Source organism: Epinephelus lanceolatus, chromosome 5 (assembly GCF_041903045.1).
Source record: "Epinephelus lanceolatus isolate andai-2023 chromosome 5, ASM4190304v1, whole genome shotgun sequence".
Lineage (NCBI taxonomy): Eukaryota > Metazoa > Chordata > Actinopteri > Perciformes > Serranidae > Epinephelus > Epinephelus lanceolatus.
This window is the reverse complement of record NC_135738.1, coordinates 17,561,977-17,582,413: the sequence shown is the minus strand read 5'-3', so window position 1 is coordinate 17,582,413 and position 20,437 is coordinate 17,561,977. Positions and strand designations below refer to the sequence as shown.

At 42.5% G+C, this 20,437-nt stretch overlaps 1 protein-coding gene across 4 annotated transcripts in view; it reads left to right on the top strand.

The window, feature by feature from the left end:
- Positions 1 to 20,437, top strand: part of LOC117262330 (cGMP-inhibited 3',5'-cyclic phosphodiesterase 3A-like) — a 175,648-nt gene that overhangs the window by 114,046 nt on the left and 41,165 nt on the right. For all 4 annotated transcript variants that reach the window (XM_078167793.1, XM_033635230.2, XM_033635229.2 and 1 more), the window contains 2 exons: positions 13,761 to 14,021; positions 17,152 to 17,309. In XM_078167793.1, the coding sequence (XP_078023919.1) occupies positions 13,761 to 14,021; positions 17,152 to 17,309 (419 nt within the window). The remainder of the gene's footprint in view (positions 1 to 13,760; positions 14,022 to 17,151; positions 17,310 to 20,437) is intronic.

Genomic DNA, 20,437 nt, shown 5'->3' with positions numbered 1-20,437 from the left:
CTGTACTACATGTTCTGCCATCAGGAGGATACCCTTTAGACATGAATAGGCAAAGCTGTCTGTGCTGACATTGTGTGCTTGCAGTGGTGGATCCTCCTATAGGACACATAGGCAGCTGCCTTTTGACATTTAAAAAATTGTACATGGTGGAGATGGTGGAGTGTATGTGGAGGGCGCTTTAGTAGAAGAGGATGAACAGTCAAAAGCCATCTGAGGTGGAGGACAAAAACAAGAGGAGGATGAAATTTGCAAATATGCACATAATTTATTCTCTGATTGTTTGTTATTTATGATTATTACTTGTTAGCTTAGTTGTTTATCTGTGTTTGGGAAGCTTGCCCAGGGCACAATATGTGCTAGGTCCGGCCCTGTAGGCTTGGATAGCAATAGATACTGAAAAGTTGTGGTTTGGGGGTAAAATTAGGGGATTTTTCATGAATAGCGATCATAACTGTGCAGCACAGGATTGGCCTTGAAATCAAATTACACAGTGTGTAATTTCCTAGAGATGCTAAGACTCATATAGTGGTTTATCTGTTCCCAAAATCAGCCTTGCAGTATTATCCCCCTCGAGCGGAGACATTTTCAAATAGCATGTTACCCTTTTGAAATATTGTCCAAGGCTCATATCAATTTGTTATGTGGGGTTAGTAGGCAAGCACATATTTTTTGATTGATGCATTCCCTAAGCTGCCATTTAGACTCAGTGGTCAGTTCAGTCTTTTTTTTGTGTGTGTGTGTGTTTGGACTGGTGCTCTGCGTTCGTCAGTGGAATCCTGTAATAGTCCAGAGACTGACAGGACGTGTAAGAAGTCAAGGCTTATGTTGGCACCTCTCTCCATCTCGTGGCTATTTTCCCTTGGCTCTGCTCTCCTGGACCAGGTTGTTGGTCAGAGAGACTGGTAGCACCCTACTACGCCATGGCACCTTGTAGAGTGTGTAAATCACACACTCCGGTGACCAGAGCGTTTGATTGATCTCCACTGTGTCGTAGTCGCCAACATGCACACATTAGCAGGCTCATTTTCCAAACCGCGTCTTTTTTTCCCCCATCCAAAGCTTGTGGTGGATGTTTTAGCTTAGGAATTGACAGTGAAGTTATGTATGGAAAGAGCTATTTAAATATTTGTATTCGACTTGAAAACACATTGGTTTTGGAACATTACCCGCAGAGATTATCGGAGAAAAGAGTGTTTGTAGGCCCCGGATCTTGTGACTGTTATTCTAAATTACAGAAAGCCTGCAAGAGTGGTCTGTGAGGCAGACAAGCCATGACATTGCAGTCATGTTGAAGATTTCTCAAAATCACTGTGAGCACTTCAAACACATGGGATCAGCGTTTCTTAAACTGTGACTTTCAGAGTTGAAAAAGGCCACTGCCCTTTTTCTGGTTGGTCCCATCATGACAGTCTAGTGGAGTATTTTCTCATTAAATCAGGTCCTGTGGCAAGACTGCATTTAAGGCTGAAAGACAGTGAAAACATTCAACTGCTGCGCCTCTGACTGTCCTCTGCTTGGGAAATAATTGGATCTGCCACAAATGATACAGAGGCATTAACAATTTTCAAGCTCCTGCTTTTTACAGCCCAGTCGCCAGAGGAAAATATTGGCACTGTATGTTTCTGCAAACCACAAAAACATTATATTAGCACATTTCATATGTATCATATTAACATATATGGCTAATATATAAGCTGATTTCAACATCTGGAGGTGGAGAGGATGGTGAATTCTTTGACACCTAGGCGAGACGCCAAAACCAGCTGTTTTTCACTGAGACATGTGCTGTGTTTCTAGCGGCTTTTTAGGAACCAAACGTGGGTGTTTTGTAGCAACTTGTCGCTATTTTTCCAGCCACTTTTTAGGCACAAAAAGCAGTTATTTTTGGTTGTACCGCAAAAGCAAGGCCAGCCCTATAAATGCAAAAGTCTGTCCTTGGGTGAGTGAGTGAGCGATGAAGCTACATCATTGACCAGACTGGGTGATAACGTGAAAGTTGGTGTTTCCCCATTGGCTGTTGCTCTTTTAAAATAAAAGGCGCATAGGTTGACAGAGGCATGGACACTGTTACCAGTGTAGCAAGATAGCATGGTTGAATTAGCAAGGAAGCTAGCTAACGAGCCAGCTGTTATATGAGTAAAATGTTATAAGTTAATGCTTCTTTCACACACCCATGTCACAACATAGGAAAGCACATTGCTATCATTAGATGAGTGACTACTTTGTTTAGCTCATTTACATTAGCATAAAAGCATGGTGGAATTAGTAGCTAACTAGCCAGCCACCTGCGAATGAAATGGCAGTTTTAGATGGAGGAAAGAGGGGATCACCTCATTGGTTTGAGGAACAGCCATATCTGTATGACACAGGCCTTACATTTATTTTAACGTTATCGACTATTACATGTTACTAAATCAGAATCGGTGCTGTAGTCATTATCAGAGGAAAGTGGAAGCCACTGATTGAAACTGAAGTGAATATTATATGTTAAAATGTTGGAGCGGGTGCCACCACAATGACAAAATTCTCTTTTGGTAATTGATCCTGATAGGACATTTATATTTTGAACTTGGCTGTGCAGCCTCCACCAGTCACATGGGACATAAGCCCCGTTTCCAACAAACACTTTCTGTATGGTACCTTTGAATCCAAAAGTAATCCTTCATACATGGTACCTAGACCCTAGCGTTTCCACCGCAAACAGTACTCATTCATGTGGGCGGGGTTGTTGTCTCACTGTATTTCCTCCTTCATCAGTCTGCTCCTCGTTCATCATCCACAGAACGAGGCTGCACGCTGACATTTTCTGAACAACATAAAACAGGCTGCAGTGAGAGTCTATCTCAATGGGATATTTAAAAATAGCAGGCTTGTGCATTCAGTATTTCTCAGGCAAGTTCGGGGGGTTAGTGTTGCCGGAGCCCACAGGAACAACGCTCTGCCATGCTTTTTTTCTCAGAGTGAGGATTAGAATATATTCCGTCTCGGTAGAAATTAATTTTTATAAATGCTTGAAGATCCACTTGTTTCTAAAAGTGTAGCCTATGTTATATAAAAACTAAAGTGACGGTCAAAGTTGTCACGGTGAAATTTAAGGTGTGCTTTCATTGAGTAACGTTACAAGTTAACGTTCCACCTTAAAAGTTGCCGGCAGTCGGCCCACCTTTTAGTACCAGATCTGTGTGCTAGGTACCCCAACAGAGAGGGGACCAAAAATGGAGACGGTACAGAGCGGTTCCATTGGTACCATCCACAACTTTTCACAGTGGAAACTGAAAAAAGCGTACTGAATTGAACCGTACTGTAGTGCTGGGTGGAAACGGGGCTGAAGAGGGGTGAGGAGGGTTGTGTTTTAACTGAGAGAAAAGGAGCTTGATCAGTGAGTACAGCTTGAGAGAAAGCAGGTCCCGTCTGCTGTATGACTGTGTCTCACTGGTCTTCACTTTAACATGCATTTACGTGAGTTTTTGGGCTGGACGCAACAGCGGGGACAGCTCATGCCAGCTCTTTAAAGGGAGGCAAAGTGAACAATAGAACATGACTGGGTTATAGCCGGCCACTTCCTATTTCAAATTAAAGTATTCGTTTCAAATTAAAAGCCCTCTAGCATATCATATACAGACCAGCCAAATACTAGGTTTTGACCTTGTCTTGTTTACCGAGACATCTGCCTTTCCTCCCAAAGACACACAGAGACATTGCTGCCACGATTATGGCCGGAAAAGCGGTTGTTTGTTATCAAGACATCGCTGATTTTCCTGCCAGGATTGTGCAACCCAGACGGGGTATTTCAAGCCAAAACATGATCTTTTACTAACCATAACCAGGTTGTTTTTTTGTGCCTAAACCTAACCACACATTTACCACAGCGTTGTTGAAACTTGAAGTTTCAATGTATCGGCTACGCAACTATGCAGAAAACTTCAATGGCAACATTTTGACTTTATATGACGTGCAGCCGTAAAACACTTCTGAGATGGTGCCACCTCTCAGAGAGAAAGTGAGGAACAGAATGACATTTTAACTTGGTTTTGTTTATAGCATGGCTGTTCAGTTTACAAGATTTTTAAAAACTCGTGACTGTGCCCACTGTAGCGCTGATGATGGATGAATGTTTAACCACTTGTATCATGTGGTAAATCTTCACTCACTCATCGCCCGGCATCTGTTTTACCTCATGCATCTCTTTTGTTTGCCCCTGTCCTCTGTTCCAACAGCTCTTGCCTCTGCCTCTCCCGGTCTGTCTGTGTGTCTCTCTCTGATTTTTTTTTATCTTAGTTGGCTCCTTTGTTGGAATCAAACACCCTGAAATATGTGGAAGGAAAAACAAGCCTCTCCTTGGAGATGAGATGGCTGCATGGCTCAGGGGTCAATTGGCTTGACCTTTCCCAGTAAATCTTTAATGAGGCAGTTTTTCTTTTTTGTTTTGTTTTGATCTCCCCCCACATCCCCCAGCACACCCCCTTTTAATAAAATATGTAATAGTGTGTAATTGTATCCTGGCTGCAGCCGAGGACCTGGCTCAGCACAGCTCTGACGGAGGGGTTGTGAGGGGAGACGGGGGTTGTGTGTTGGTTGGGAAGTGGGAAGTGCTGTGCTGCTGGGCGTAGTTTTGGCTGCAGGAGCTGAGGCAAGGAACAAGGAGTGTCTCGGTGGAGTTTTGTGTTACTGTTGTGCTGTGATTCACACTGTATCACTGCTCTGTTATTCTAAGTGGAGACCATCACCATCTCCCGGGCTCCTCTTCGGCTAATCCATCTCGACAGATGTAATCAGGGCCATTACGCTAACTGTGCTGCCACTGAAATAGAAAACTGCACGGTAATGATTTTTCAAACATGCAGAGAGTTCTGTGTAAATGAAATCAACCTGAGAAAAAATAATGGACTCTCTGAGGGGTATTTCTTTTTAATATATTCCTCCGCTTCTTGCTCAGCACATTCCTGTGTTTCTCAGAGTGTGAAGATTTGTGCGGAGGGTTAATTGCAAAATAAGCACAGCAGTGTGTGTATCTGTGCGCTGTATGAAGAGTCGGAGTTGCTTACATTATTGAAATGTGTTTACTGAGAGAATCAAATACCTTTCATTCTCCAGCAGGCCCCCGAGGCATTTGTCCAGTCTCTAGCTCTCCTGTGGGATGCATTATATTCTCACCATTGCACAATTTTAAGAAGCCCACATATCACTGGTGTTTTACTCAAGGCTAAGAGAACTGTGTGTTTAGATGAGGGAGCTGAGGGGTTAAAAGTGCACAAAGATGGGCCATCTTAGAAATTGCAAAAATGTGACCTTTCTGTCCGTGTATCTCATTAATAATCATCATTAGACAGAAGGATCAGCGTTTTGTTTGTTGCACCAAATGCACTTCATCTGTCTTCTGCAGAGTTATTGGCAAAAACATGTGGACACAGCAGGAACACCAACAAGCATATTTCAGTTGCTCAGCGCTGTTGCAACGGGTCGATGGATTTGTTTGTAATAAATTATGTTTGACATGAGAAATATACATTTTGTGTATACGAGTATGTGAAGTTTATGAGTACAAGTCTTGCAGATGCATGTATGCACTACAGAATTTAGGTTTTTGACGTTGTAAATAAGCTTTTGAATCAAATGCTCCTAGTCAGTGATCCCCACTGAATTGATCTGGTACAATATTTTCACTAAACCAGCAGTGAGAGTTACTGGCAGATATTATTTGGTCGAAGTTTGGTGCACATTACTGCAACTAAAACTACACTCCCAGCAGAGTGGGGCCTTGAGTACAGAGAAGCTGTGTGGACAAACAGCTTTTCACTCTTCAGGAGTGATTGCCGGTTTGTTTTGACTGGCCCTTGGTTTGGTTTACATGAACTGCTGCGAGGGTGTTAATCTATGGCATGTCTATTGACGTACTGTTCCAAGCTGCGTTCACACAGGCAGTTAAGGCCATTGATCATGTACACTGTTGTTATTCATAGTAAAATGTCATAACAGAATGTTCATGCATGGTTTAGTATATGGCTGTGCTTGTTGGGGAGTCATAAAAACTGTTTATTGACGCTGGTAGTCAGTTTTATCAAATGTAGCACATCAACAGGAGCTGCAGGCCTGTGACCAAATATCACACAGATTTGTGGTAATTTTGTGACCAGAGGTGTTGGCACAGGGGCCGGATTAGTAGGATCAGTGGGTATGTCAGGGGCTGGCATCAGTGGAAATGGGAACTTTCCTGCATTTCCTGCATAAAATCAGAGTGCCTCCTGCCAGTTAAATGCAAAGGATTGGCCAGCCACAAAAACACCAAATGGCTTCGAGCAGGAAAGAACCCACATGCTCCGAAAACATATTACTTCTTGGATAGTGAAAGGTCACCACAGTTAACCCGCAATGGCACAAAAATAGGCTCCTAAGTATGAAATATGGAATAAATATTTCTCTAAATGACTCAACTGCTAAGGTGCCCTTGGGTAATATATTTAACTGCTATGAAATTGTAATTTTCATTCGCTTTTCCTTCCCCAAGAGCACCAGTCCACAGGCTTAAGTACAGCTTATAGTGTCGTATGACTGCTTCATTTAGTCACAGGAATAGTTTGACATTTTTGGAAATACCAGGATTTGGTTTTCTTGCTAAGAGTCAGACGTGAAGATCAATACCACTCACATGTCTGTAAGGTAAAAATGAGTCTCCTGAGACCCAAGCTTTGGTTTGGTATGTTTTCTTCTCTCCTATCTATTTGGGATTAGGAGGACCTGATAGATACATAAAGTATAAAAAATGAAGCATTGTCTTTGAACAAGATGTATTTTTTTTATGACTTAAGTTTATTGAATTTCAAATTCAACAACACCAAACCACCTCAAAAAAAAAAAAAAAAAAGTAGGTAAGGATTGAGTTAACCGTGAACTCAGGTAAATCAAAATAACAGTATTTACATGACATGTAAGTGAACTTGTCAGAGTCCAACCATACCGCTGTTAAAAGCCCACTCACAGTCCATAAAAGATAATTGTCAAAATAGTGTCCATATAAATATTTCCTCCGGCTGCGCCATCGCCACATCCACCCTCCTGCACTCAGTACAATCCCAACAAGAGCTGTACGCACTGCTGACAATATGTCTCTGTATGTTTACAAGTAACATATCAATATATGCACACCGTGTATGTTATCAACATGGTACTTCCCAAAATCAAAATCACTCCCCTTATGCTCACACAAGTGCCTTCACTGGTCCCACTGTAGTGAGTGGAAGCGCAGAATCATTCGGGGACAATGGGTTTATCTGTAATAGTCACCAGTGTGTATTAAAGTATAAAACTGTTTATTTTAATGTCTGAATATTGCTGTGCAAAATCAAAATTGCAAACAATTCCACATATCTGAAAAACCTGTGTGAATGAATTTTCCTTGCTCCTTACTCCAAGCTATGAATGTCCTCATTGTCTGTAGGAACGGCCTGTCACAAACTGGCCTATGTGAAATGTTACAATAATACAATAGCAAAGTCCCAGTGGCCTCAAAAGATTACTTCCTAATTTATTTGTTTTTTATTTATTTTGTATTCTTGCACCTTGACTACTGTAATGCACTGTTTACATGCCTCAGGAAACCTCCAGTAGCTCGGCTTCAACCAGTGCAGAATGCTGCAGCTCGTATTTTAACTGGGACCAACCATAGGTCACATATCACCTCAATTCTTGTCCCCCTCCACTGGTTGCCAGGTAACTTCAGACTTGATTTTAAAATTCTTATAATAACTTTTAAAGCTCAACATGGTTCAACCCACAGTTAATACAGCTGAGCTTCTGACTACCTATGCTCCAAGCCGTGACCTGAGATCCTCAAGCCTACCCTCACTAGTCGTCCCTAGATCGAGGCTCAACTAGAGGTGACCGGGCATTTGCCATCAAGGCCCAGAGGCTCTGCCTGAGGATCATTGCTTTAAACATATTTTGACAGGAAAGCTTTCCCTTTGTACTTTTTGATTTGTAACTTTTGTGTTTCATTTCCTTTTGTTCTATTTTTGCTTCTGTTCACATTAACATTTTTTAAATTATTGTATTGCTATTGTTATATTTTCATGCACTATGTGAGGCACTTTGTAACCTTGTTTTGATAAGAGCTATACAAATGAAATTATTATTATTATATTATCAATTAACAGCATCATAGCTTGTAACTATTGCTAAAAATTTGTATGTCACATCAAACTTCAAACAATACCAAGCAGGAATTCATAAGTTTAAACCATATATTTTGCGTCAAGATCGGCGGTAGATTGACTTGCCTGAGATGGCTGCCATCTTTTTTTACATGGATTAGTGTAGTGTGCTTTTGCAACCACTAGATGGCACTTATACGTCTCCCAGAATGAGGACTTTCAGCTGTCTAAAAGTAAACAGTAAATGAGCAGGATATAATGTTTTAATTATCGAGCTTCAGTGGTGCTTGTGGGCAGTTTTTGTTGCTTTTGGACAGAGACAGCCATGCTAGGCATGTAGACATGAGAAGGGTATAAATCCTCTTTTCTCTCAGCAAGAAAGCCAAAAAGTGTATTTTCCAAAATGTCAAACTATACCTTTAACACCGTCTTAGTGTTGCTTGATCCGGACTGTGGGCCATAGCTGTTTTTCACCATCACCAAAAGGCAAAATTTAAGTAAAATCAAACACCAAAAGCCTGTGTTAATTGTTAGTTAGAAACTTGGTTGATGAGACGTATCGTCCGATGTGCCGATGTATTAATCTGACCAGATGAGGGGTTGTCAGTCTGTCACTCATCCGACGTGCAGGCCTGCTGCTGCCAGCTGTTTTCACGGCCACCTCCTGTGTGTATGTTGCCTTTAAAAAGAAAGATTGATCCATCTTACTTGGAAACAGAGGCATGATGAATCATTTCCAAACCGAGGAAGCTGTTGTTTCGATGATCAAAGAGACAACCCTTTTTTCTTTTGCTCTATAATTTAGTTACTTCCTTATCTCCTCCGCACAACTCTGCGAGATGCGTGATCCCTGACAAACTCTGAAGGGTTTATTTCTCAGAAGAATCTCTACAGAGTTCAGTGTGAGCCAGTGGCAGACGGGTGTTGACAGTTCCCAGATGTGAATGTGTATTACGTGATTAAAAAAAAAAAAAAAAGTGCATGTATGCTTAGGGAACCATTTAGAAAAATAAGTCATTAAACACATATACAGCCTCAATGGAATGTTAAAATACGTTGATCTTAATGACAGCGCTTAATGGAATTTACAAACACTGCAGATGCGTCCAAGAAAAGAACACCCATCGTGGTGCTTTCAGAAAAATATTAAGAAATTTGAAAAGCTCCATCATAACATCTGTCCAAAAGCTTTTTTCTATGATACTTTTGTACGTTTTTTCCCAGACAGGGGTCACTGTGTGGAGCTCGTGTGAGAGCTATCCTCTCAGCGAGGAAAGCCTGCCGCTACAGAGGTGGCTGCGGCTGACGGATGAAACTGATCATCTAACCTGACAGGAAATGCTTATATAACCTTATGGTATTATGTAACTTAGTCACAATTTGATCTTTTACAGGATGTCCATTGATGATTCTTAAGTTTTAGGTTGCAGATTGTTGGAAGATTAAGAACATCAAGACGTATCTTCCAGCCAAACTTTTAAGGGATACATAAAAACATGTGCCAGGGATGGTCGGGACGTTTCAGTCTTCATCCTTCCCTGCAGTTAGCTTTGTTTCATAGCTCAAAGCCCTCACTATGCGTCTCACAAACATTCTGTAAGGAGGATCTTTCAAGGGAGATATATTTTAACAGCACATTTTTGTAAAGCAGCATGCTGTTGGCTTTTTCTTTTATGTCGCAGACAGGTTTTGCCTTTTTTTTTCAGGCCAAAAGAATAGTACAAATTCAGTAGACGCAAGATCCCCACTGTGTCCCCAAATCTCAAATGCTACCCATGCACCTGGAGTCTTTCACCACACTTTATTTTTCATGTCAGGTTTTGGGCATTAAGTGGCTTGCTCCCTGCGCAAAATCAAACCCAACCCATTCATCATTCCCTCCCCTTTTATGGCCACTCAGGTCCAACTTTTTTAGGTAGTCAAGCTTAGTGACGCAAACCTCGTCCTCCTTGCAAAGTGTGTGTAACTGTGTGCACGTTTCTCTCTGTGCTGCACGCTCAGGACGATGCCAACGTCGCTGTATATTTGTGTGTCAGTCTTTGTCTTTGAAATGTATGTTTTAACTTGACTTTTGTGTCAGCTGTGCTGTAAGAACCAGGGGTTAAGTTTGTAGAGGTTGTTTGTGTGTGCACGCATATGTCTTTGGAGATGCTGAGACGAGCCAGATGTTCTCCAGCAGCTATATTCTTCTTAACCCCCCTCTCTCTTTAGCAAACTCCTAAATCAGCCTGTAAATGAGCTGAGAGACAGGTGTTTACATCTCACGGTCACAGCATGCATTAGAGGAGAGTATAGGAAAGAGGCGAGGGAGGAGAAAAAGTGAAGATGTAGAGAAGAGGAGGAATGAGGGGAGTACAATAGTCGCCTGTCCAGAAACGTTCCATCAGCCGTCCCACAGGATGTCTCCTTGTCTTTAAAAGAGATTAGCTCAGTCCCAGCGCTGGTCATGTGTCAGATTTATCAATAAATGTGTGTCATCATCACGTGTGGATCACCACGTGTGGAGAAATGCCCCTCACACCCGCTGAACACACAGCTTTTGTCCTTTTGCAGACCGGTAGGAAAATTGCTTAAATACAGTGACTTATCTGATATGACTAGGAAAATAAAATGCGAAACCCTCGCTGTTCCCACAAGTGGAAACGAATGAAAGGTGTTCACACATGTGTTGTTCAGGTCAGCCTCTTGCCACTTAGCCAGTGTAAACAGAATAATTCTGGGTGCCTGGTAGCTGGTGTCAAAGTGAAACGGACATTGGGGGAGAAAAATCAGATGACATTCTTTGGGGAAAAGGGAACTCGTGAGCTTATTAGATAAATTTGCTGGCAGCTGAGACTGACCTGTGTTTAGTTGTGGTTGTTCGACTGCTCTAGGCGCAGCAATTAAGAGTGGGTTGTGAACTTTTCACTTTACCCTGCAAAAACAAGGCCGGCTCACACTGCACCGGTGCCTTCAAAGCTGAGGGGCAGACGGTCAGGAACAGACGAGGGCTGTTGGCCGTCTGAAGGGGTCGGGAGTGAGGAAGTCAAAGGTCAGATTCTAGCTGAGACATTGCTAATGAGTCCATTCATTAAGCATCAAGCACTGCACAGCTGTGCCGAACATGTTCTGACCTAATGTTGTTGTTCAGATGTCTAAAAGGCTGCTAGTATGTCAACTCCTACGACTGTGAAGTACCACTCCCTGCGCCTCCTCGCGTTTTTGCTTTCTCTGAGCTAAAAGGAGCCATATAAGGTGTAGAATAAAGCCTTTGATGTGTGAGTGGATGTAAGTGTGCATGTGTGTGTGTGCCTGCTCGTGCGTAGCTTGGTGTGATACCACAATTATAATACAGTTAACAAAGCCTGGCAGGATCTCAGTCCGACACTATGATTGAACATGTCTCCTGTAATAGTTGTCCAAAGTCAATCATCTATTGTTTTCTTACTTTCATATTGTTGTGTTTGGAGAATTCTTTATACATATCATTTGTTTTATTTTGTACCATGTTGGGTTTTCCCTGAGCTAAGTGCACTCTCGGAACATGGTGCGGTTATGGCTGTGTGAGTTCTCTTTGTCCTCAGATAATACATTCTCTATAAACAGGGTACAAAGCTCCTGATGAATGTTAATTTGTTCTCCCACGTAATTTTTAAAAGCAGAGGTAGTTTTCAAATCTGTCTTTGTTGTATTAGCTGTAGCTGTTGCTGTGATAGGGTATTTTATGAGTAAAGAAAGACTAGTATTCCAGTCATGTGCTTAATTAAACTAATAAAACTTAAACTATTAACAAAAGTTAGAGTACTCATAATGCAGGCAGGATGTCCTCCATAAGTGTTGTATCATTACATACTATTATATCTGATTCTTATTTCTGTTGCATAATCGTGCAGTCAGCATTTAACTGTAATAGCAAGCTTAAAATAAATGTTTCACTGCCCTCTCTGGTTGTTTAGCGTGCACAGCTTACCCAACATCCAACGTTATCACACACTGACATTTGGTTATGGATTTTCCACGTCGATATATGCCATGCAAGGTACCTTGAGTGCGTTGGTTGTTGACAGGCTGCAATGCTGTGTCAACTTTTCCCTGTTGCATGCATTGTCCATTTTCAAAATACACTTCTGTTTCCACAGGAAATGTACAGTTTGCATACAGCCTCTTTCAAAATAAACACACTAAGTCAGTACAACATCGTGAAATTACGTTTTTTTCCTTCAGCAACACATACACGTGGTTAGGTTTAGGAAAAAAAGAACTTGGTTTGGCTTTATATTCAAGCTAAAGGCGACCAGCAATCTCCCAGGTGAAAGTCGATGGTTGTTGGTCTCATCCCCCACCCTTCAGACTTCAGTGCCTTTAAACAATAACGGTGATGCCGACAATAAAGAATGGCTTTTTTCATTGGTGTCTGACACCACAGGTCACTGAACAACCATGCCAGCTTTCAACGACTTCGGGGGCCAACCACAGTCAGCATCACCAATGATTGTTGTCATGATCGGCCAGAGGTGTGCTCTGTTGCATTTTTTTTATTTGCAACTGACAGGGATGTCATGGTGGACTGACATCACTGTATACAAGGTGAAAACAAGGGCTGCTGTTAGATTGCTCTTTGATGTTAAAGCTACACCCACAACCTCATGCTAACTGGGAGCAAAATACTCAAACCTGCATTAAAGGGGCACACCACCTAAATTAAGAATTCAGTTATGTTTTACATGGTTCAGTTATATCTGTGAACATAAGCTACTCTCTCTTAAAGCCAGAATCCACGCAGGTGAGTCTCAAACTTGTGATGTCATCAAGTATAAATTCTGGAAGACACTGCTCCATTGGCGATGAATGGGAGCCTGATTTTGTGGACCCACAGAATGGTTGTTGTCTTTTTTTATACCCAAATGAGCTTTATTCTCTTGTAGTGTTCTCAGTTCTGAAACAGAAAATGTACCCATGTACTCAGAACATTCCCCTCAGCGTCACCTATGACATCCTTCCTGATTCGTTGTCTGTGGAGCAGCTCCAGACTTTACACCCTATGACATCACAAATTTGAGTTTTAGCTCTCTAGCTTTTGGATTTGGGAGAGTTGTTAGACCATATGAATAACATGTATGAATGGCTGTGTGCTATGTATGGCTGCTTGGCTCAGAGGTAGAGTGAGGTGAAGGTTACATTGGTGTAGAGTTTACAGGAAGTAGACATGCAATTCCTAAAGCAGATATACACCACCCTACATCGTGCAAGAAGAGAATTCTCTGTGGATGTTTCTATAGGCAACACTTTTACTGTTAGACATATGAACCTTTATTTATGTGAAAACATTTATAAGTGCAACTTCAAGTTCAAATACCTTAAAAATGTATGTAACAATAGTATTTGAGTGAATACACTTACAATACACTGAGTTTGACTTCTTGGTCTGCAGAGTAAAACAACACAAGAGATGCTCGTGTATCCATTAACCACATTACCTCCTCACACAGGAGCTGTGAACATAGTTCAGCACCTGCTCCAAATAAAACAAACACACCCACTATCAGACTCAGACATTATTTACCATCAACACACATTATTCACAGCAGCAGTGATGTTTATGTCTCCCCTCTCTGTCTCCCTGTGCCCCCACAGTCATCAGGCACCACTGTCATGGTGGACATAGCAGTGATGGGAGAAGCCCACGGACTAATCACAGACCTGCTGGCTGACCCCTCTCTTCCCCCCAACATCTGCACCTCACTGCGCGCCGTCAGTAACCTGCTAACCACCCAGCTCACCTTCCAGCCGCTGCACCGGCCACGCCCCGCTCCCCTGCTTAACCCTAGCGATGCCTACACCTTCTCCGACTCAGAGGAGGGACCCGAGAAAGGGGAGAGGACCTCCATCCACAAGGTAACGGGATAAATAAAATCCAAGTGTCATGATTTACACTTTACTGGTAAGATAAGCAATACGAGGAAGTCCAGATGAAAGTGAAGATATTTCATCCAAATATCAAAAGTCTGAAGTGTTAATCAAAAGTAGTCATGAATTATTTTTTTCTTTTGGAAACGGCTGAAATAATCCCTACATGGAAATGCAGTCCACTTTATTAAGGCCAAATGATTTATACACCACACAGCGCTCCACACACATGTTAATCTTTTAGCCCATGTTTCAGCTAATGAGTGCTTCCTGCTCTCAGAGCTTTTAGCATCAAATGAAGGAGTGTATTTTCATAGAGTTGAGTGAAGAAAAATAGAGCGCGTCTACTGCTCCGAGCACTGTTCTCCCTTTCATAGCCACAGCTGTGTCAACATGACAGATGTGTGGAGCCAGACAGTGCATGTGTGTATGTGAGTTGAGTAGAAGAGGAGAGGCAACGTGAAGGTGAACGCATCTCTCAAAAGGTTACAAAGAGGGACGAGTGTGTGTCAACAAAACTGGACCCCCCACCGCAATTTTGGATTCAGTTATTTATTTGAGGAGGATACCTCTTCTGGTTGTCTGGGAAAGCTGGCATGTGGTCGATGGCTGCCATGCCATCAAGCCATCGCCAGGCTGACAGGTGTTTTATTACATCGTCGGAACTTTGTAAAAGTAGCTAAGACAAACTGCGCCTGTGGAGTGGCCAGTGAGGCTGCATTCATGAAGACTCTGCTCCCCAGAGACGACATGCTCAGCTCTAACTGCCCGGGAGGAGAATGGAAGGAGGAGTGAAGGTGGTTAGTGCGGGAGTGGAAAGCACTGTGCTTGCTTTTCTGCCTCCTGGCTAAGAGTTTGATGTCCATCGTTGTGCATACTGATGCCTTTCAAGCACTTTTCCAAAAACCCATTTTCTGTCCAGCGCAGGGCATGTTCTCTGTGCTGCAAAAAAAAAAAAAAGCCACTGCATTAGCAGCACATAGTGTACAAACAGAAAACATGAATGACAAAACACATTACTAATAATGAAATATTTAAAGTTATATTAATCTCACTTCTCTCCTTTAAACAGTTAAAGAGATGAGTCCAGTTACAGAGTTAAATCAGCCCTGACAGCAGCAGGGATCAGGATGGCCTGGTTTTTGCCATGCTGTTGCCGGTGGTGATGTGTGTGTGTGTGTGTGTGTGTGTGCTGCTTCTTGGTGTGTGTCTACAGTGCTTTCATGAAAGAAAAGAACTGTGGTGCTGCAAACTCATACCATAGTACCATTATTCCACTTTCAAATCTGAGAGTTAGATGCACATTTTAATGCAGTTTTTTTTTAGTATTTCAAGGTGCTATATTGTAGACAACTGGGCTTGCTTGAGTTTCTTGAAGACATTTCACCTCTCATCCAAGAAGCATCTTCAGTTCAGAGAGCTAGGTTCAGTTTTCAGAGCTGAAGAAGCCTCTTGGATGAGAGATGAAACATCTTCAAGAAAGTCCGGTTGCCTGTTTGTTTGTTCCCTATTAGCTTTTGCATTGCAGCAGCTATTCTTCCTGGTGTCTGCACAGTTACATAGCGACAACATACATTTACACTGGCGACACTGTGGTGCAGTGGTGAGCATTGTCGCCTCACAGCAAGAGGGTTCCAGGGTGGGGGCGCCCTTCTGTGTGGAGTTTGCATCTTCTCCCTGTGTCAGTGTGGGTTTTCTCCAGGTACTCCGGCTTCCTCCCACAGTCCAAAGACATGCAGGTTAATTGGTGACTCTAAATTCCTCATAGGTGTGAATGTGAGTGTGAATGGTTGTCTGTCTCTATGTGTCAGCCCTGTGATAGTCTGGTGACCTGTGCAGGAAGTACCCCCCCTCATACCCAGTGAGTGGTTGCCGTTACAGTTTAACGGTGCCCGGCAGCATCAGGGGAAATACAGCGGGACAAGGAGGAAAGTTAAGGTCCGAGTGGGATGGGCAGGAAGGGTGGTGGATGGAGAGAGAGTTGTGTTCGCATCCCGTAAGATTCTAAAGCCAAACCCTGTTCTCTTTTTCTAAACCTAACGACATGCGTTTGTTGTTGAAGAAAAAAAAAATTTGCGGTGTCGGACTGACATAGTGCGTTTATTTTCTATTTTGAAATAAGACAATGCATGTAATAGGCAGAACTTAAGACAGTGTCCCAGAATGTCAACAACCAACACACCCAGGGCACCTTGCATGATGTATGTGGACGTGGAAAGCCCATGACCAAGCACGTCAATATGTGACGAGGTCAGAGTGAGAATTTGTTGGCTAAAATCAGAGCAGTTGCCTGTTTCTGGGGAGCTTTAATTAAGGTTATGGTAATACCAGATGGAGGTCACTGAAACGTCCACTTCAAGTGACCCACACCAACAGCGTGTATGAGTGTGTGTGCTCACATTCAGTATATGACGCCTTGCTGTGAATGGGCTCATTCAGGATTCTGAGGCGATCTTTACTAGGTCACCCTGCAGAAGACTGAGCGAGAGAGAAGCTGCCATGTTTAGCGCTGCTGTGCCAAGCTGCTGCATGGCGCGGAGCAGATGGAGGCATCACAAGGGCACAGACCACTGGGAATCCCACAGAAAGAGCAAAGAAAAGGCAGATAAAGAAAGAGACTGAGAGAACGAGACAAAAGAGACTCACAGAGAGAATGAGGAGCAGACCGGCGCAGTCGCTATGATGAAATGTATCTGTGCAATGCAATACTGACGTTATGTCTAATAATGAACCATGAGGGGCATCGCTGGCACACAGCTGTCTGCCAGTATGACTGTGTTGATTCTCTTTGGATCCAATGAAGGAAAAAATTAAAGCGCCTCAAATCATGACAGATTTTCCAGGTTAAATCAGCTGCATCATTTGTTTCATCTCGGGCAGATTCAGTGAGAACAACTGTCTCATCTAGATGATCAATTTGACTGCAGACAAAGCGAATAAGCAATAACCTTATCTCACAGGTGGGAGTGAGCCAACACAATTACAGCCGTGTTTATTTTATTCATGCAGTTTTTTATTGGTGAGGATTTTATTCATTTATTTAAAAATGTAACAAGAGGGGTTTTGCAGTCGTGCTAACTGTGTCTCTGTGTGTGTATTTTTTCCTGTGTGTGTGCAGCGTCTGAGGCGGAGTCTCCACCCCGGTCTTCTGAGGAGGATCTCTTCCACATGGACCACCACCACCTCCGCCACAGGCCTGCCAACCATCGAGCCCGGACCTGTCCGAAGGGACCGCAGCGCCAGCATCAAACCCTACCATGAAGCACTCACCTGCAGGTACCTGAGCTACAGCTGAATGTGTGATGTCTAATTCTTCTCTCTCAGAGTAACACCTCTGCTGTCCTCAGAAACCTACTCTAACTTGTGCTCCAGTTTGTATCAAATGCATCCCTATTTTTACATTATATTTGCGTGCCATATTATTTTTTCCCTTCCCCAGAGGGAGTTATATGAAAGGTTCAGTGTGTAAGAATTAGGCAGATTTAGGAGCCAGATTATCTGCAGAGGTCTCTTCCTCTCCAAAACAAATGGAGTGGGTGACTTAGGGTGCTTTCAGACCTAGAGTTGTCTTGCTTTGGCCTGAATCAGCGACTAATTTTGAATTAAAGTTGCATAATTGCCTACGGTAGCATTTACAAGAGGACCAGATAAAATGCCTTGTGTGAGAAAGCTGCTCTTGATTGGTCAGAATTTCCATGCAGGAGAAATCCAGGAAGTAAACAACCTGTTGAAGAAGAGTACACTTGCAAGATAAATGTGACATTTTCTAATGTCACAACGGAGGGACAACTACGCAGGTTGATTTTAGCGCTCCAAGACTGTAACATTCTCATGTTTAACCCAGGGCCATGTCATTGGTCCGACATCCCGTTGTTCCGATATGTGATTGCCACTTTCTTTTTCATTTTAACCCACACCATGATCCTTTCCTGACCCTAACCAAGTGGTTTTTGTGTCTAAACCTAACCAGACCTTAACCACAAGGCATCATGATGATTTCGGAACAACGGGACATCAGAACAATGGGTTTAATATGGTCAGAACAATGGGATGTCGTTGGACCAATGGGTTGTCGGAATAATGGGCTGTCGGACCAATGGGCAGTTCCCGTTTAACCCAAACTATGTGTAATGTGACTGCAGTTGGTTCAGATCGAGGTCGGAACACGTTCTCACCACAAACGAACTGCACCAGAGTTCATTTGTAACCGGACCGAGACCACCTCCTCAACAAGGTCTCTGTCTGGTTGTTTTGGTGCCGCACCCGAGTGTGATTGCTGTGATCACACCTGCCCAAACGAACCACACTTAGGGGGTAAATGAACTTGAGTTTGATTGAACTGAACCAAACAGGGCAGGTGTGAAAGCACCCAAATTATCCACAGAGGTCTCTTCCTCCCTAAAAAAACTGACTCGGTGATTTGAATGGGTAAAAAAGCTGAATAAAGCACTTTCACTTTACAAAGCAGTGTTTTGCGGACGCTGCTTATCGCTAACTATGGTGGTTAACGCAAAAAAGCAAATCACCCTATCTAAAGCTGCTATTTGGTTTGTCCTTTCTGGACTACTGTAGAAACATGGTGGTGAAATATGCCAATCTTCATGGACGAGGACCAACTGCTTGTGTAGATATAAACAGCTCATTCTAAGGTAATGAAAAACACAATGAGTCATATTTTTTAGGTGATTATGCACTAAAGAAAACACACTTATTATATTCCATTTATGTCATTATATCCCTCTAACTCCTACACAGTGGAGCTTTAAGCAAAACCCTACAGTTTTGTATTCAATATAACAATAATGCCCTACTGTGTAACACTGTACTATAGATACACACAACTGTGTTCCAAATGCTTTAAAGAGGACTCCTACAATGATATGCCACATCACTGTGAAGGTTTAGAGGTTTATTTCCAGCAGTTTGGCTGTATGGCTGTTATACCAAAGACAGCGTGAGTGAACAGTAATGGCGGAGCAGTTCAGGAGAGGATGTGTGTGCAATGGGAGCCAGAATGGGAATATGCCCCACAGGCGAACACATTAACCTGAATAACTAAGACACACATCATCTCTCAGCACAGTAGTGCTGAAGATAGCACGAGACTCAGGCGACACAGAAGTAGATCTGTGTGCATGTGATATCATTTTTACTTTATCTTTTTGGTAGTTTTTGGGAATGTTGTGCAACGGAAAAGGTTGCAGGTTTGTGTGCATGAAAGCGTGTGTTGGTGTGGTGGGGTTTATGCATGGATGATTTTTGTTTTGCCAAAGCTGTTGAGAAAACCTTACCTGGTTGTTCCATTGTGTTCAGACAGGACTAATAAACAGAAATGTGAAGACACGACAGGCACATATTGCTTAAACACAACAAATAACTGGGTTTGTTTCTGCTGCTGCTTGTTTTGCCAGTAAATCACATTGATGCATTAAATCTAGGATAAACACAGGGTCTTAATTTATTAGAGTAGTTATGATTACTAAATGAAATATTTCAGCATAATTTACTGTGATCAGCTCAGAGATTGCATTCCTTACAATTACACTGTGATTACTGTGACGTTATGTTTGGATTATCTTAGAGCCGCTCGTGTTTTTAATGAATTTCAAAGAGGTAGAAAATGAAGGTTCAAGCTTGAGAATCTTCAGCTGTGCACGTTCGCGTGTAGAGTTGTCGTGCATACAGTGTTCTCATGATGTGGATGCACAAGCAGCACTAGGCAGCACGTGCTCCCTATCTTTAAAATATTAACTACGTCTCGACAAGAAAGAGTCTCTTCGTGTTTCATCCACCTTTTTCAGTTTCTCCCCTGTCGAGTGTGTGTCACGGGCATGAAAGTCTTCAGATGGAGATCAGCATTTGTCTGCAAATACAGACGCTTCTCTGCGTCTCTGTGCTGCCAAGCCGCGTCACGGATGCTTGTCGTGTGCCAGATAGCGGGACAGTTAGTACACAGTGGAAGATTGTGTATATATATGTGTTTGTCTCGTTGTTCAAAGTTAGTTGAATTTTTGAATATTGCCAAAAGAACTTTTGTCAGATCTTTAAACTGAAGATAAAGCTTAATTATTAATTTGTAGAAAAACTTCAGATAGTCTGATGTTTGACTCAAAGACACGCTGAAAACAGCCTTTCAACACTTTCAGCTGATGATAACCTTTGTTTTGTTCAGTCGCATTTGTTTGGAGGTGTCGTGCAGACGTACAGAACAACAACTCACATATATCTTGTTTCTCCCTTTCTGTATCTATGGCCAGTGTTAAGAAATCTGTCATTCAAATACATGAGGATTTATTTCCAAACTAAAAAGCTGCAACCCATCAGTTTCCTCAAACCTCATAAAGACAGAATGGTTTTCACTACAGGCTTTGTGTCTGATTTAAATCACCTCGCTGACGTACTTA